The sequence below is a fragment of the Lycium barbarum genome, chromosome 6 (genome assembly GCF_019175385.1).
Source record: "Lycium barbarum isolate Lr01 chromosome 6, ASM1917538v2, whole genome shotgun sequence".
NCBI lineage: Eukaryota > Viridiplantae > Streptophyta > Magnoliopsida > Solanales > Solanaceae > Lycium > Lycium barbarum.
The window spans coordinates 114,596,583-114,616,606 of NC_083342.1; the positions used below are offsets into that span (position 1 = coordinate 114,596,583).

General features: G+C 31.2%; 1 protein-coding gene across 1 annotated transcript; it reads right to left on the minus strand.

Moving 5' to 3' along the window:
* Window positions 1-12,604: 12,604 nt before the first annotated feature.
* LOC132645652 (uncharacterized) lies at window positions 12,605-14,826 on the minus strand. Its single transcript, XM_060362758.1, has 3 exons — window positions 14,055-14,826; window positions 13,647-13,773; window positions 12,605-13,320 (listed from the first exon to the last, which is right to left on the minus strand). The coding sequence occupies exons 1-3, from the start codon at window positions 14,715-14,717 to the stop codon at window positions 12,848-12,850; spliced, it is 1,263 nt and encodes a 420-aa protein (XP_060218741.1). The 5' UTR covers window positions 14,718-14,826; the 3' UTR covers window positions 12,605-12,847.
* Between the last annotated feature and the right edge of the window lie 5,198 nt (window positions 14,827-20,024).

A 20,024-nucleotide genomic window follows, 5' to 3' on the forward strand; every position in this document is an offset into this window, starting at 1 on the left:
GATTTCTATGCGATGGACAAGAATTAAAGACCAGCAATTTGAGGGACAAAAATTAAACATCACCCCGAATGAGGGGCATTCATGCTAATTTGTCCAAAAAGAAGTAAACATGAATGGAAGGCAGTAGCAAATTACCATAAAGCCCTCTCTATATTGATTAGTGGTCACTAACAGAGAAATTACATTCTTATACCTGTATTATGACAGATTTTGATTTAATGTTTGTATATATATTAAACATACTTATGCTTTAATTTTGGAGGGTGCACTTCTAATTTATTCATTTTAAAATTCTCATAAAATTTAACATATTATTAGTTGATAAATCATTTGACTATTTTCGTGTTATGTTAAAAAAATTCTTTTCTAAGGGAAATACAGTCAGACCTCTCGATAATGACACCCGCATATAACAAAATATCTCTATAACAATCAAGTTTTTTCAGAACCGATTTTTTATGTTATATTTTACTTCTCTATAATAGCATTTCACCTATAACAGCAACAACCAACTTTATAACAACAGGCTCTTTGTAAAATTACCTCTCATATAACAACTATCTTCTTTTTTGGTAATATAATAATTAACCATCTTTATAGAAATAGAATATATATGATTACCAATAATAAGTGTAGAGATTTTGACCAAATATTTGATCATGTCATACGCTATTTATGACAAAAAATATCATATGAATATATATATATATATATATATATATATATATATAATCATCATTAAACGGTTTTCCTTCGTTATATAAAGTGTGATTAAGCTTAGAATTTGGCAATTAATAAATGAAAATTAGATTTTATGCATTTTTTTTTCCTATAACTGCGAAGTATTATTTATATGTGAATGCTGTTATAGGTGTATAACAGCTGAAAAATTTCGGACCCAATGATACTGTTATAGAGAGGTTTGACTGTACTATCATAGAAATAATCTGGATATGACATTTTTCTTGCTTTACGAGATCAAAATTGCATGTTTTTTCTTAATTGAAAATTTAATGTGTTTAATTAAATATTTAAGGACCAAATAGATATTCATCTAATTGAGGCACCAAAAGTACAATTATACCTTCTCCTCTTTAATTGCCCTAACTAAATAAAGATTAATCAGTTTTCTAAACTTCAAAGTGAACATATCTAAGCACAGAGAAACGTAATTTCTTTACTCTTTAGTCTTATTAACGTATATTAATTAGTTAACTCCTTAATAAACTTTGGAAAAAGACTAATTCTACCTTCTGCCCTTGAACCAAGCAAAGTATAAAAATCCTCCTTAGTAAATTATTTCTAAATTAGAAAGCTAATAAAAATTATAAATGTATCTCGTACCCATGTAGCAAGCAAAGCATAATGCTTTTACCTTATTCCACTTATAAGTTATAGCCCCTTAATACTAATCATATGAATCATGTCATACAATCTTATATATCCACAATCTGTATTACTACCATCGCTCTTACAACACAATTTATCATAATATTTACTAATGATATCTCTTATTAATGTCTTTGGGGAAAAAAAAATATAAAGAAAGAATTGAAGTATCTTTTGTGAGCGTACAATGTGAAACCAAATAAAAGTACAACATGAAAGATGGAGTCCACAATCTAATTTAGATGTTTAACCTATAAAATACAAAAGAAATGTTTTAGTAAACTTGTGTAAAGATCTTTGCTCAGTTTTTAATAGAATTATCTACTTAAAACACAAATCACTTTCTTGAATGATTAGATAAAACATCTCCATCATACATCAGTGCTTAAAAGGTTTATGATTTCACATTTTTCGTTTAACCTTATTCAATAAATTAGTTTATGATAAGAAAGTGTGGTAGAACTTAAAAGAAATTAATTTCTACCGACGTACTCAACGGCTTCAAATTGGTCCACCTTTTGCTTGAGCCACAAGATCAAGACAAAGCTGTACGTTTTGATGCAGTTGCTTTGGACGGACTCAATGAAACTTTACTCTCATGTCACGTAGTCAAAAGAACATGTAGTTTCTATTTTATTTTGATAAATTTCTTTTTATTAAAACTTTGTTAAATATAGCTTGTTTGGTCAAGCTCAGGGAAATTCAAAAATATTATTTTTAAAATGAAAAAAGTGGTGTTTAAGAGAATTGAGTTATTTAACCAAGCTTTTAAAAAAAAATAAGTATTTTTTGAACAGTAACATAAGTTGTTTTTGTTAAGTATAAAGTTCACAAATGCATTAAGTGAGGGACTTTAAAGGTGAAGTATGAATTGGGAAATGAAGGGAAACCAAAGTGGAGGGAAATGAAAGTTTGAAAAAACAACCATGCAAGCGAACACTTCTTCCCGGGGGCGGACCCACATGGTCTCAAGTGGATTCATATGAACCCACTTGTCAAAAAATTACAGTGTATATATATGTATATTTATTCAGTTTTTGAAACAATAGACGTGTATATTTATGGTTTGACACCACTTTAAACAAGTGCGATGGTCAGCCCAGTGACTAGTGGGTTCAAAAGTTTCTGAGTGGTCGCAAGTTCGAAACTCATCTACAACAAATGAGTCATCTTTTTTTTTTCTTTTAGTCATTTAAAATTAAAATTTCACCACACAAGTAATATTATATGAGCAGCATTCGTCCCTTACTCCCTTTTCCAATTTTTTTTCAATTTCTAATATAATAGAACTTAAAATAACAAAAGGACCCAAATCCCAATCTAAAAAAGTATTGAAAAGTGAAATCCCCAATCCCAAACCCCTCGGTCGTCTCTCTCAAGTCTCAACCGAAGCAAATTTCATCATCAAGTTCGGCTCTTTCATCAACACAACACCAAACATCGATCAAGTTCGCCTCTTTGTCCTTTACTCTGTACTTTCAAATAAATAAAATTATTGTGCCTGTTTTTTATTTTTTCACTTGAGAAAAACCCTGCCACTTGAAATTGAAGAAAATTTCAATTGATTTTGGGATTTTGGATGCTGAATATAAGCATGTAATGGAAGGAATAGGTAGAATGAAAACAAAGTTTTCATAATAAAATAGTTCTCAAGCATGATGCCATTTTTTCTACAGTTACACTAAAACTCTATAATAGAATAGAAAAGTTAATGATAATGAATCTTTTTCCTATGTCTTTACTTTTCCTTGCTGCCTCTCTATTCTGTTATATTGAACCCGCTTGGTGAAAATTCTGGGTCCGCCACTGCTTCTCCCACATTAGTGGTTGAAAGTGTTATGTGTATGCTTATATTAAGCAACACATTCTCTAGCTCATAAAGGGTTGAGAAGAGGACCACCCCTGGCGCCGTCATCGTCGCTCGATTCGGATTTGGATTCGGTCAAATGATTTGATTGATAATCTTTTTGGACCAAATTTATTTTATTTCCATTTTCGTTACTTAATATTTCCAATCCGGATATTAATTAATTCACGCGAAATTTAACTTAATTTATTAAATTCGCGGAATTATTTTTTCCAACGGATTTATTTTTCCAACGGACATAACGATGACCAACGGTCATCTCCTTCACCGAACAGGCACTTTCATACCTGTTCAAGATCAAATAACAGGCTATAAAATTTTCAGAGGCTTCGCCTCATTTTTTTACACACTAAAAACTGAAAACAATTTTGCTCTCTGAAAAACGCAAATTTCCTTTCCCCTCATACTGCATTCTTTTCAAAACCAAAAATCAGTAAGTGTCGTGTGATTACTGCCATTCGTTGAGTTCGCTGAAATTCTGCAATTTCCATTGCCGGTATTGCAGAATACAATTTCGTTCTATCCTGGGAAGAATTAATCCAAACATTTGACAACTGTGAGGGGATTAAATTCTTTAAGGAAACACAGTTTTCTGTGGGCTCGAAATAAACACACCGTTCTTTAGTTGATGTCACCAGATTACAATTTTGATTAACAGGAATCACAGTTTTTTCATAAACCGGAAAAACTAGTTTTTCCAAACACTATTAGAATCTTATCAAGCACAAATTGTTGCTCTGATATTAAAAAAAGTATTTTTCAAAATAAGCAAATTTAAAAAAATCTAGCCAAATGAATTATAAGCTAAGGGATTGCAAATTCCTATAAACTTTCTCCTACTTAGAAGATCTAGTTCCTACCGACTTTATTTCTTCTTAAGAAAATTGGTAACGTGTTAGCGGTGAGATGAATGTCATTGCTATGGGGACCGGTAAGTTGTAGGCCTTTTAGACCAAAGCTAGTTTCCAAATATTTCTGAAATGCCAAAAAAAAAAACCTTGGATTATACTCGTATTTATTTTAATTATATAAGCATCTTAATTTTGAAAATTGATTCTTAATTTGAGACAAAAAGATGACAAATAATTAGTTTGTAGACTTGAACTTTGATTCCAATTGTACACCAGAGCTGATATTATGACTGCCTCAACTTGATTCACATAGACAAGTCAAATATTAGGCGTCTCAATTATTGTTGTATAGTTGAATTTTCCTAAGGCCACATTCATCATGTGATAACAAAACCTAATATGTATCAACAAGAGTTGTCACGAGATGAATAGTGTATTCATCTTTAATTAGATGTTATTTGAGTTGAAATTGGATATGAAAAAATTCTGATATGAAACGTTTACTTTTTTAATGAGCCTTACACCATCAAATTTAAATTATTTGAGGTTCAATGTGTGTGCCCGATACCGATCAGAAAACAGAAAACAAAACTCAACATGTAACTAACGTGGAAAGAAAAAACTTCCAAGCTAAGTTGTAGGTGCGGTCAAAAGGTGCAAATCAAAACCAATAGTTTACTAACCATGGCTTTCTTGTTGAGTTCCTTCCTCCATGGTTAGGAACGTTAAAAATAAAGAAACCTTCTAATGTAATGACATATCGAGAAAATAATCTTCTGTGCTCACTTGTGATTTAAATAAAAAAGATACTTTTTAAAAAATTCAGTGCAGTTTATTTAATTATTTTTATTTTTATTACTCTCCTATAAAAACAATCAATTAATCATTACGAAAAAAAATTACATCTATAATGAGTTACGAATTGAATCTCCCAGAAAACGCTACGTGCTAAAATTTAAAGAAAACAGAAAGCTTATAATGTAGAGAAATCATATAAGCAGAGATATCATAGGGGCTATATACCATATCAACATACATAAAGACTAAGAGGAAAATACTCTCTCCGTTTATTTTTACTTGTCTACTATTTTAAAAATAAATTTTTTCTTTTAGCATATTAAGATAAAATATTTTTTTTTCCATTTTACTCATAATATTAATTATTTATTTTAAATTATTTTTTAAATTAAATAAAAATATGCATTAATTAATTTAAATAAATTAATAAATTATGCATTTTATTTATTATTTGTTCAAGAATGTCTAAAGTTAAAAGTAGAATGATAAAAATAGATGGCGTATTTATTTTCTCATGAGAATAAGTCAAAGCCAGTGGCACTAGTTTGAGTACACGTATTAGTGTGAAAGACAGGTGGCATTCCTAATAGCTGGAAGTGTGATGGTTCCCATTTCCCAATGTACTTGGTACTTCACCCCTATAAATATCGTTTTAAATCTGAACCATTATTATACATCACAATAAATATATATATTTAATATTTTCATTTTTCTTTTCTCAAATTATTTATCGTGATTTAAAAATAGTTGTTTCAAATTATTTATCATTTTAGAAACTTAAAGTATAATTAATTTTTTTCTCCAACCCTTAGTATAATTTTTCATTAATGAAGATGATACATAAGTAGAATAAATATCTAATGAAGAGAGATTATAATTTAGATATAAATAAGATTAAGTTAGTCAAATACCCTCTAATTAATATTTTTAAAGAAATGTGTAAAAAGAAAACGTAGATAATTTGATACGGAAGGTGTATATATAAACAGTTAAACAAATTTTAAACTTGATTTATTGACTTCAATATATTCGGTCAAAGTTACTTCTTCAAATTGGTTAACACGTGCGATGTTCTTGTGAAAAAAGGAAAGACGAAAATTGAAGTCCATGAATTGTACTAAAAGGTTCGTGTTTGCCATACCTTTGCCACTTTTATAATTTGGGTATTAGTAGACTCATTAAATGCACATGGAGCATAGGATTATGGGATAATTGTAGCATCTTTTTCAAGCTTGCAATTTTTCTCAGTATCCTTGAAGATTTTTCTGCTCTAGTGTTTTTCTTTTTCTTTTTGTTAAACATTCTCCTTAGTAAAAAAAAATATACAAAATACATATATATACTTCTTCTGTTTGAAAAAAAATACAAACGGTGTAGCCAGTAAAAAAAGTTTAAGCATTTATTTTTTAAACTTTTTTTTTACTAAAAGTGTTTGAAAACATTTATTAAAAATGTTTTTTTACTTTCTGTTACTTGTCCCACTTCTTCTTCTTGTTTTAAAAATCGAAGTTGATCATTGCTTCACATCATTGCCTTGTAACTAATTCTTCTTTGATTCCAGTTATAATCCAAAACTATAGGCTGAGTTTGTTTCCTTATCCTTTTCTGCTTTTCTCTTCCTTTGTCAAAAGACATACTTACTGATTTGTTATTCAATCTAAAAATAGTATGAGAGATCTTAGAATATTCATTAAACTTACCATGAATTAAACTCCCAATCATCGCTTTAGTGAAAAGTATAAAAGAAAAGGCCAAATAATCTGGTTCCCATCAAAGATAATACCCTGATCCGAGCATACTTTAAATATTGTTAAAAGTATAGTAAATTAGTATAAAAAGAGAAAGTGGGATGCAATAGTTAATTTTAGAATGTTTACCATGCATTTATAAATTAACAATAATATTAGTTTTTTTTTTTAAAAAAAACAATAATAATAGTAACCATGAATTAGTTTGTTTGATGGCTCAATTGGAAAAGAGATTCTAGGACATTGAAATTAGTTAACTTAACTACTAAATGTGTGGCTAATTCCATAAAATACATTATAATTAGCCGACCTAATTTAGGACCATCAGAGAATGCCGTCATGTACGTACCTCTCTATTTAAGGCTTCACACGTAACGCTAATTATAGAATAGTTTTGTAACCTATGCTTTGAAGACTACACCAAGCAATTACCTATTTAGACTTAACAAATATTAGGCGACTTTGTCAAAATACAAGCTCGTTAATTCGTTAGATTAAAATATACGGAGTATTTGATTTGGCAATGACATAGGAAAGAGTAAAAACATAGGGACTAGAGTTGCCTCCTCTTTTATCAGACTCGTCAATAGGATTGCTTGAGACATAAGAAAGTGTTAAGCTGTTTGGGAAAAAATTTAAATTAATTAAGTAATAAAGAAAGTTACAAGTTTTGTTTATTATTCCCAAGTACTGTGTTAATTTGCTGATTAATACTTAATAGACAGCAATTTGCACTAATTCTAAGTGGTCATTAGATACAAAATCCTCGGGTTGACTGCTACGTCGTAGCTGTTAATTGGTTAAAGGGTTTACATCGGCCAGCTATTAGCTTCATAGTATATTTTCATTTTATTGGAGTTTCAATTTTCCACATTCTCAGTTGAAACTATAATAACTTCTTCTTTCAAATTCTGAAGAACCAATTTTCTCTCGTCATTTACCAAAATATTACATAATCTATTCTGATCTTTAATTCGTAACACATACGCGTAGTTATGTTTCATAATTGATTACTCTCTTTAGGACTATTAAAAATTTCATAATCACCAGCTGTTTTTATTAAAAATTTTAAGAAAAGTCGAGGAGGCTGTCTTTCTAACTAAAAGGTCGAGGCGATAAAATACATGCTGTGCTATGTGGCATATATCAAAAATATGCACATTGGTCTTTTGTTCAAATATGTCTCTCTTGGTAGACTTCATAAAAAGGAAAAAAGGAATGGTTCACTTATTTTGGGTAGAAGAAGAGGCTTGATTTTATTTTACCTGGGCCAGAAAAAGCGCAAATGAACTACGCAAGTAATTGGGTCCGAAGACCGTCCAACCAGACTTTTTTTTGCGCGAAATGGCCTTCAAAAGGACTGGTCTTTAATTTTTGGCCCTCAAATTGATTGTCTTTAATTTTGGCCTTCGCTAAATGCCCCTTGGTTCGGGATTCAAACCCCAGCTCAGTCAAAAATTAAAAAAAAAATTGCAAGGCATAAGTTGGATTTCAAACTCTATCTTAAGCCAGAGTTTCAAACTCTATCTTAAGCCAGAGTTTCAAACTCTACCTTAAGGCAAAAAATAAATAAATTACTTTGCTGGAATTTTACAAACCTCCGTCTTAAGGCATAAGTTGGGATTCGCAAACTTATGCCTTGCGATTACTAAGCCTGGGTTCGAACCCAGGACCTCGGGGTATTAAGTGAAGGGAAAAAATTAAAGACCACCAATTTGAGGGACAAATATTAAAGACCACCCCCAGCAAGGATATTCCTGCAAATTGTCCCCAACCAGACAACAGCCATCAAGTTAATTTTTTTTTTTGCGCGAAATGTCCTTCAAAAGGTCTGGTCTTTAATTTTGGTCCCTCAAATTGGTGGTCTTTAATTTTTTCCCTTCGCTAAAAGCCTCTTGGTTCCGGGTTCAAACCCCCGCTCAGTAAAAAAAAAATCGCAAGGCATAAGTTGGGTTTCAAACTCTGCCTTAAGCTAGAGTTTCAAACTCTACCTTAAGGCAAAAAAAAAAAAAAAAAAATTGCTGGAATTTTGCAAACCTCTGTCTTAAGTCCTAAGGCCTAACTTTTCCCCAAAGTTAGGCCTTAAGACAAATGTTTGCTTTAAGGCCTAATTTTGGATAAAAGCCTTAGGGGTCGTTTGGTTTAAGGACTAAAGATGGTATAAAATAATCCTAGTATAAGTGGGTTAAGAAGGTATAAGCTGGGTTATCCCAACACTAATTTTTATACCATGTTTGGTACAAGGTATAAATTTATCCCAGCACTAATTTATACCTTATACCAAACATGGTATAAAAATTAGTGCTGGGATAACCCAGCTTATACCTTAAACCAAACGACCCCTTAAGGCATAAGTTGACGTTGGGGTCCAACTTATGCCTTATGCCTTGCGAATCTCAACTTATGCCTTGCGATTTTTTTTTTTTTTTTTAGTGAGCTTGAGTTCGAACTCAAGACCTCAGAGTATTAAGCGAAGGACAAAAATTAAAGACCACCAATTTGAGGGACAAAAATTAAAGAACACCCCTAGCGAAGGACATTTCTGCATGTTGCCCGTAGTTAATTACTCATTGGGCCTAAATATTTGAAAGGAATACAATATTATATGTACAGGAAATTTTCCCTTTTTCAAATGGTATCCACATTGTTTATAACTATTTATTTTTCATTCGGACTCGGGGGTGGTCTTTTGTTTTTGCCCCTCAAATTGCTGGTATTTAATTTTTGCCCTTCGGCATTTTAAGTGACCGAAAATACTCCTTGAGATTCTGGTTTCGATCCCCAGCAGAGTACTAAAAAAAAAATTGCAAGATAGAATTTCGTAGCAAAGGCCTAATCGAGCCCTAAAAAAAAAAAAATCTGTCTTGCGAAATTGCCTTAAGGCAAATTCTGCCTTATAAGGCTGAATTTGCCTTGAGGCATAATTAAATTTTATCTTATAAGGCAGAATTTTCGCGAAATATTGCCTTGTGAATTTTTTTTTTACTGAGCGGGGTTCGAATCCAAAACCTCAGGATATTTTCGGTAACTTTTTTAAGCGAAGGGAAAAAAAATCAAATACCAGCAATTTGAGGGGCAAAAATTAAAGATCAGCGCCTTAATTTGAAGGGAAATCCGCGCAAAAAGTGCGGGTCATTCGCACAAATGCCCTTTATTCGGGGGTGGTCTGTAATTTTTACCCCTTAAATGTTGGTCTTTAATTTTTTCCCTTCGGAACTTTGAGTGGTCGAAAATACCCCTGAGATCCTAGGTTCAAACCCTAGCAGAGTATACAAAAAAATTCGCAAGACAGAATTTCGTTGCAAATTAGGTCTATTCGGGCAAAAGTTAAAATCCCAACAGAGTAAAAAAAAATATGCTAGGCAAACTTTTGCCTTAAGGCAAATTCTGTATTATGAAGCAGAATTTTCGCGAAGCCTTCCTTGCGATTTTTTTTTTTATTGAGCGAGAGTTTGAACCCAGAACCTCAGGATATTTTTGGTCACTTTTTTAAGCGAAGGTAAAAATTAAAGACCATCAATTTGAGGGGCAAAAATTAAAGACCAGTGCCTTTGAAGGACAATCCACACAAAAAATGATTTTATTTTTATTTTAATTTTTTTTCTCTAATTTAATCCATACCAATTCTCGCATTAAACCAATAAATGCCTGTATTTTTTAGTTGCCTTCGGATCATTAGAACTTTTTCTTACGGTTAAATCACTGCCGTTAATGCGAGTTAGTCTATTGGAACCTTCATTTTCAATACTATTTCGACTGTCACCATCACAAATGTTCCTATAAATATAATTATGAGCGTAATGTTTCATTACCCTTATAATGAAGGTATCTGTATAGATTTAAGAAGGAAAAAATTACTTTTGGCCTAGCTTAATTTATTGATCCACACTTCTCTATGATTGTGGAATAGAAAAGAAGACAAAGCTGTCATTTAGTCATAAATTTTGAAGTTGAAACCTGAAAGTTGAGATTTTGGAACTTGAAATTGTGTTTGAATTACATTTTACTTGTAAAAAATTGAAATTTTATGAGTGGAGTCCCAAAAACCAAAAAACTGGTCACTTGAAATTTTTTTGAAGACAGATTTTCAAAATCTGAGCCAAAATCTATGGCCAAACAGATATTTGAAGATAAATTTTCAAAACCAGATCCAAAAATCTATGGTCAAAAGCTGCCAAAAAAAAAAACAGGGGATCGGTTCTTTATGAAATTTCATTTTTCAACTGGTCTAGAATTTTAAAATTGTAGATATTACAAAAAAAAATCTCAACTAATTTTAAGATCAGCTGGCCAAACTCGACTTTCACATATGATTTACCATTCGGGCAATTAGGTTTTAGAAAGCTTTTGAGAAACAAATTTTGAAGTTACGTTTTCTAGTTAACGGGGCCAAAAGTCTCAACAGAAAATCATAGAAACAAGAAATACTACGTGAGACAGTGAGAGTGATTCACTGCTAGTGCATAATTCTGTAAATGGCATCTGGTCAACTCCCTGGAGAATTGCAGAAACCATAAAAGAAATCAACAAAATTAGTTACCAGCCACGAAGTCATTACCACACACCCCTTCAGAGAAGCTAACAAAGCTGCTGATAATCTAGCTTTTCCAAGCCGCAATCAAGAGAACAACTGTATATATTATACTTTTGGTGACCTTCCAAAACAAGTTAGAGGCTTGTTAAACACCGATAGATGGCAAATACTTCATTCATAATCAAGAAGAAGAGTCCAAATATGCATGAGCCACCTTGAATCTACAGCTTACTGTCACTTATTGACTACTCATTTGTTTATTGGGTTAAAATCATTTTCACCCCTCAACTTTGCTTTAAAAATAAAATTCCCCCCTCAACTTTGAGCACTAGTCATTCTCCCCCTTTTATCCTATGCAATGTCTATTTCGTCCTTGTTGTTTTCAATCCTCCATTTATATAACACATTTTTATATTATATGTAATATTTATTTTTTTAACTTAGATATTTAAAAATTTATTTAAGTTCATTAACATATTAAGTGGAATAATACTTTTATGAATTTTTCACGAAATCTAGTGCTATTTTTTATGATTGTTAGCTCATTTTTTTTTTTGTAACTGGAAATTTTATTACCAAAGTATAGTAATATTTATAAATTATTTCTACATATGCATTAAATATATGTATGTACAAGCATGTCTATGTATAATTAAATTTAACGTCTCTCTTATTCTCTATTGTTCATAAAAATAAACAAGTTTTGGTTGAAATTAATGAAATATTTCTTAAATTATAATTTAAAATTTATTTACAATATAAATAAATAATTTTAAGAATTTTTCTCTATTGTATTTTTTTTGTATTAGTTGCATTAAAATATATTTATAAAGCTATTATTACATGTTATTTTCAGTGTATAAATAGATATTAAAGTTTTGTTTGTTATTAATAAAATTTATTGTTTTTATTCTGCTAATTTATTTCATTATAAAACATTATTACCTTATATACTCAATAAATATTTCCCACTTTTTTTTCACCCAGAAAATAATATTTACTCGATCATCAGATTATAAGTTCATAACCCTAGCCCATTCCCATTTTGGGCGGAACAGATCTACTAATTCTTTGATTCCAGTTAGTCCGGTGCAGGGGACATGTCCGAAAGTCCTCTGAAAAAAGAGGACGACGGGGGAGAGGCTGATGCGGCGGAGGCATTTTCCTTGAATAAGTTGAGGTACTTTTGCCAATTATCCTACCGCGACCCTGAATCCACCGCCCTTCCTCCTGTCGAGGGACCGGCTAACTCGGATAAGTTTGTCAGCCATATTACAAACTCCCATCTTGTAGTTAAAAAGTCAGACTTAGCCCCCTTTTGCAACTCTTCTTTTTAGTGTCAATAAAATCGTGACTCTGTTTGATTGAAAAAAAAATACTGAAACTTTGATAATGTACAAATTAAAAGCAACCAAAACAAGAAAACAAGAAGTTCCATTACTGTTATACTTACTCCTCTTTCGTTGATCGGAAGAGAAACATAATTTGTTGTCTACGAATTTTGAAAAATACTGGGCTTTATAACTAGTACTATACATAAGTCGTAGAAAATAGTGTCTAACCGGTCTATAATTCACTTGTATATATAACATGTTCTGCACATGTTAATATACATGGAATTCTTTCGAAATTCCTTGTTCTAATTCTATTAAAATATGATCTAACAATTACGAGAAAAAACATCTTCCAAGACTTCACGGATCAAATCATTAAACACTTCAAACTCCAAGTCCAAGGTTAACTCTTGTTTTTCCTCTTCAAACTTGTTCCACTTTGCCACTCTTTCCATGTCCTTTATGTAGGCGTCTCTTTTATCCTCAATCTCCCATTCAAATTCCCCATTGTAATCACCGTTGATCCAAGATTTTGCTTCTCTCATTAGTTTTTCATCAACATTGTTTTGAACCTTTCTACTTGTAATCAATTCATTCCAAAAGAATTCAAAGAGAAGCTGATCATCATCCATATAGTTTGCTTCACAATCTTCCATCTCTTTCAAATTTATCAATAATTGCTTTGCCTTTTCTTCAATTTCTTCATCTTCTTTTAGTTCTTCTTCTTCTTTAAAGCTGGTGTTTTCTTCTGCAAGACTCTCAAATTGTTGAATTCTTTCCATGAGCATGCTTTTCCTTTCTATAATGTAATGAGAAAAATTATTGTTAGATTCATGTGATATTCCGTCATTTAAAAAAGCAAAGTCATATACACACAACTGGTTATAACAAGTTATTACTTTATTTTACCTTATTAAGCTTGTTACTAAAAGTTACCTTTAATGTGCAGAACTTATAGCACTCAATTAAAATAAAGACTTTCCAAAGTAACTATACGTGATATTTATTACTCGTAGACTGATTGCAAACTATTATATGTGGTAATGTTGTTGCCCAATTTTTCTATACCATATATATAACAAAATAAAGGTAATCAATTAGAAGTAAATTAAGGTAGAGACTTACTGTCTAAATTAGCAAGGTTTCGGTGGAAAGAGAAGGCCATAATTCCTTCTTCATCATCTTCTTGAAATGGAGATTCAAGAACTGAAACTGGGCTGTGCTGATCATTCTCATCAAAGCATAACTCTTCCTGTTTAATTAAAAAAGAAATACAATCGTTAAAATCTTTTCTAAGTTAAAAAACAAATAAACAAATATAACTTTTTTTTATTTGGTTATGATATTATTGTTAACCTAATTGTATTAAAGTAATTAATAATTCAAGTGTAGTCAAAGTTCATTATTGAGACCATGTCAGCCTGGCCTCTAGACAAGGCTATACCAAAAAACGACAAAATTAGAGTACTAAATTTAAATATTTCTATAGGTATCCAAAGTTTCATGCAAGATTATGGTAATAAAATAATTTACCTTATTGATTGATTTTGTGGTTCCCATGCAATACCCACCGACAGTGCTACTTTCCTCGAGTATATTCTTTCTACCAACCTTGTTCATCCCATCTTCTAATTCACCCAAAAATTCACCATTTTCACCCCACCATGACGGTAAATCCTCCGCAGTAAAATCACTATCAAACCAACTTGTTCTCTTGCTGCTTGTAGTGGTGGTGCTGGTGGTAGTGGTTGTTGTAGCGCACCTATATGGTGAATAAGAAGAATCTAACGGTGTAGACTTCTCCTCAACCAAGTCTCTAAATGATTTCCATCGTAGGATGTCTTTGACTTTGACTGGGACCGAGACATTTTGGTCAATGTTATTACTAGGTTTTTGACTTTTCTTGTAGTTATTAGTCTTCCTTGATAGTTTTCTTGAAATGCTTCTGGGGAAAATGGAAGGAGATTTCACAGAGGCAAAGGGTAAGAACTTAACAATGTTGATGACCTTGTTAATAGCGGAAATTGTAGCAGTAGCAGCTCTAGACGATCGACTTCTAAGTAATTGAGCATTTTTTGACCTAAAATCATTAGGTGAAGAAGAATATTGATCGTCTTGAAGAAGAAATTCTTTAAGCAATTTTGGTCTACGCTCAAGTGACAATCTTGCAAGTGGACTAGGAGCTGAAGAAGCCATGGCTGAGACTCTTGTCAAAGAGTATGATTTCGCTCTGTTTGTTTGTTTCTTTCTTTCTTTGGTTTTGGTGGGGTTGAGTTGAAGGGAAGAGTGAAGTTGAGAGGGTATATATAAGAGGAGAGAGAGTGAGATGGAGAGGGATGTCAAATGGGCGAAAAATCTAGACTGAAATAGACTAACAAACGGGCTCGTCATAACTCATAACTTGCTCAATTGTTAACAAGTTTTAAATTTTTTTAGGTTCATAATAAAACTTATTTTTTTGTTATTATGATTGTATATAATATATCAAACAAGATAAATATTTTGATAAAAAATATTATGGTTCAATCTGAACTATATATCAACTCCAACATTTAGATGGACTCAATCGAGTGAGCCAAAGTAAGCTGAATTAATAATTGAGCTGATTAACGAAAAAGAGGTTCGTGAACTCACGATCTTTCACCGCTTGTAACTTCACCCCTATTTGTTAGGGAATATTTTACTCTTTAATTATTAAAAGGTATATTTATGAAATGATGAAAATTTCTCTACTCCTTGATTAATCAGATTTTATAATTAAGATTGAAATCTGTAAATGAAAACCTCTCGATAAGAAAGCATTTATTTATTTAATAGATTTATTCGATGCGAATTTAGATTAATTCAGTTAGTAAATTTCAAAATACTGAATATTAATTATAGCAAAAAAAAAAAAAAAAATATATGAAAGGGAGAAAGAGAGAGGTAGGTTCCAAAAGTGAGAGAACCGATGCAATGGATCAAGACAAAGAAGACAAAGCACACGTAGAAGCATGGATGCTTCTAACTAGTTCTTGTTTATTGAAGATGCATTGATAAGATCATAATTTAGTAATAGTAAAAATTTAGGAAGACAGATTTAATGTGGTACTATAGTAGTATATATTTGGTGGTTGAGGGATGTCGGAGAAGAGCCAAAAGAAGCCGAGATTTTGACTGACAAATTTGTAATTACTTACAGACCATTTCTGCAGAGCTGGACTTGTCTCCTACCTTTCTATCACATGCAATTACCCACCGCAACTCCTACGTGCCTGCACTATCTATCTACACTAATATTAAGGAGTATCATTAATTAATTAAGATACTCCAGACTCTCAACCTTTATAAATTAGTACATATAAACTAAAGGAGTTTAAAACTTTAAATATGTATATATACACCTTTGTTCAAACCGGATAACGCAGTTCTAGCTATGATGATGGAATAGTATACTGAGTGATTATAAGTAGACATACGTACATTGATTTAAAAATAAAAGTTATATGTTCTTTTTAATGTCTTAAAACGTGATATTTTAATTAAGGTTGTTTTATTTTCTGATAAAATTGCATTGCCTAAGATTGGAACAGATCAATAAGTATTCCGTTCAGTCCATATATCAATCTTTTAAGAGTTTTACAGAACTCTCCTAAAAAAAAATCTAATATCCTTAGTTATATATGAATATTTGCCTAAGTAATCATTTATATAAATGTGAACTACTCTATTAAACGTCTCACTAATTTTACTTTAGAAATTGGAACAGTAAGGATAAATTTGAAGAAAAAAATGATTTCTTGAATGTTAAATATTTTAAAACAAATTCAATTTGTCAAAATGACTACTTAGGACAATTGGAGGCAGTATTATTTTGAAGATATGTTGGGAAAAACTCAAAAGGAAACAGCATGTTTATACAATTTTAATCTTTTGTTAATTAATTAGAACAAACTATTTGTACTTCAAATAATCTGTATCTTCCATTTCAAAAGTATGAATCACGCTCTTTACGTAATACTTATATCTTGGAAGAATAATTCGTTATAGTTAATCAAAAAAAAAAATGATGAGACCATTCAAACACAGTTTAAGTTTATATACGTCGATATATATATATAGAGAGAGAGAGAGAGAGTAATGCAGTAGTATTATGTGCTTTTATGTCTATTCTAAATAATAAGTAATACCCTATAAGTTCTTTTGATAGGTCCACATAACTCTTTGTACACAATCTGGTGGTGTGAACAGTGAACATACATTACGCCTTTTTTATGCATAAATTGAACTCATTTGAATGTATATAGACATAAGGAACTTAATGATGTGGAGAACCTTCAATTTGTCTAAAATATATGTCGGTTTGTTAAGTTAGTACATGACATTGCTTGACATGTTAATAACAAATCTTTGCATAACATGCATGATTTTATTCGCAAATATACTAATTAATCTGCTACTACTAATTATAATTTGTTTCAAGATGTGAAAAATGTGCCACTACAAACAAAGATGACTTGATTTGACTTTGTTAACTTTCATGGCTTTGTCGTTTAGCACAAAATTAAAAGAAAAAAGAAGAGTAGTCATAGTTGAGAAAATGTGAAGAAGTATGGAGAGCCTTGCCTTCGTGCTGGATGCAAAAATAGTTAAAAGAGCATGCAGCACGCATGGACTGAAACAATTTTTTATTTTGTATTATTATTGTTTGCAAATCAATTGGAAGGCGAAAAATTGATTTTTGCATCAAACTTGTCTCCTTTTACTCCTACAAATAATGGATATTTCACAAAGTGGTAAAGTCCTTTAGTATTTTATTTTTGGTTCCTAGGGATCTGCACCAATTAAGGTATCCAATGTTGCAGGTTTTACCATAGCCCCTACGCTGTTGATTTTCCTATTCTTCGTTCAAGTGGCATCGACAATATATATATATATATCTAGTCCTAATGCTAATCGCTAAGCGGCGTTTGGTTTGAAGTTAATTCATGTAAGGATTAATAACGTAGGAATTGTACTGCGGGATTTAATAACGTAGGGAGTTCATTTTTATTATTATAATCATTTACTATTAATATCTGCGTTCTTATTTCACAATATTATGTCATGTATAAAATAATATATACATAAATTTTCGCATAATTTATACATGTATTAGTTATACATAAAAGAAAACATGACCTAGCATTATATTAACAAATCCTATGTTTTTTTTTTTTTTGGTGGGGGGGTGGGGGGGGGGGGGACTTATTTACCCTATACTTGTAATCTTGTATTCAATAATATTAGTAATTCTTTTCTTTTTTGGATGTGTTTATGGGGTTGTAGCCGAATTATAATGCTGCTCCATATAGCAACAAATATGAAACAATAATCACTATAAACTCTAGAAATTGGTTTTGTTTTGTATTGTCCATCTCATAACAAGGTTATATTCATGGATCTCCCAATACACAGGTCAAAATTGGACTTGTCTATCCCCGTGGCCTGTTTGCTACCGTAAAATTGGCCTTCAACAATGTGATGTAATGCTGCGAATCCTTCCAATATCAATATGTTTTGTCTTTTGTTGTCAGATATTTTCTTTTCCTTTGGCGATTTTGTACGACTTGAAAGAAATTAAACCAAAAGAAAGATATAATAATAATAATAGTAATAATTGATACAAATATGCAAACACTACTAAAAAACAGGCATTTTCGATCTGGAAATTTCGACCTCACGAGGTCGATCTTTTAACGGGAAAATATAATTTTGACCTCATGAGGTCGAAATTATTTTTTGTACAAATAATAAATGGAAAAAAGATGTTTTATACAAAATTAAATTATATAAATATAAAATAATTAATTAAAAATAAAAAAAATCAAATTTCGACCTCGTGAGATATGCAGACTCAAATAGACACTTACTTAATTCTGAGGCGGTTTTGATTCCCCCGTGTCCCAAGGATGCTCGTAGGTCACAACTCCCCCGACCTTCCCAAGGTAGACGACGTAGGTCACGTACTAACGTAGATCATGGTCTTGTTGATGAGTCTAGTGGGGATGATACAGATCACGTCACTAACACCCAACGTTGACCTTTTTGATTCGTATATTTTTGGATTCTAACTTTTCTATGTTTTGTTGGATGTGTATATATTGTTTAAGTTTATGATGTTTAAGTGTTTGAATGTAGTTTTAATTCGAATTAGAAATAATTTGAAGTTGAATTTGATGTATTGTTGCAACTACTTTGAACCAATTGGTTGCAGAACGTAGTTTATGGTTGAAGTGGTTGTTATGTTGCATTGTTGAAGTGGTTCAATTGGTCGTAGAATGAGAATTGGATATGAATTGGTTTTTTGTAAGGTTGAAGCAGCCAAATTCTGGAAGAAAAAAAATCAGATTTTCGACCACATTCGGTCGAAAATTAGCCCAAATAGTGCTAATTTTCGACCTCATGAGGTCAAAATTATTCCCAGAAATAAAAATTTCGGCCTCATGAGGTCGAAATGCTGGCCTTTATTTTGAATTTCGACCTAATGAGGTCAAAATCTGACATCAATATTGCTAAATTTCGACCTCATTAGGTCGAAATTTTGATTTCTTTTTTTATATATTCATCCAGATGAGGTCGAAAATGTTAAATAATATTTAAATAAAAATATTTTTTTCGACCTCATGAGGTCAAAAACTGTATTTTCTTAATTTGGGTAGAAAACTTATTTTCGACCTCGAGCGACATGGGCTTGAGGTCCAAAATTTGTCTTTTTCAATCTCATGAGGTCAAAATTCACTGTTTTTAGTAGTGAAACGACTATTTAATTATATAAACTTTAAAACAAGTTTAGTATTATAGTGGATTGAGTTCAATTAATTACTAGTTGTGCTATTAGCATCTTTTCTGGAAGAAGGGAGTAAATCTTAGAATAAAAGGATTCTTCTTGTAGACTCCCATATTTTCCTAATTTAAGCAAATGTCACCTTTCAAAGTTATTATTTAGACTAGTCTCTATGTGCATGCGTTGCACGAATATCTCTTGTCCATTATTGTAATATTTATGATAAAATAATGAGTTGTACTTACATGTGGTGTGGTCACTTAATATTTAAATTTAACATAATCAGATATTGTTAGAACCTTATAAGATAAATTCTCTGATTTTCTAATTATTGGATCTTATAAATTCTCTGATTTTCTAATTATTGGATCTTATACTACAAAAAACATTCTTCCCTTTTCTCTACTAATAAGTAACTTGAAAAAAAATTAAAAATTAATGATTTGCTAGCATATCATTTTTTGTTTGTTTAGTTATTTTACAAACATTTTCTAACTTTCTAATATGGTACTACCGGTTTGCATGATTTAATTAGTAACACAATGTAAATATTGATATACCACTTGTTTCCTTATAGTTGTTGCAAATGAATAGTTGTTAAATTGTGCCAAATAAAAGTATAGTTGTTAACAATAAAAATTTATGTAATGACCTGTCGTGATATTAGGGCAAAGTCAAATGAATCTTTTGATACGGAA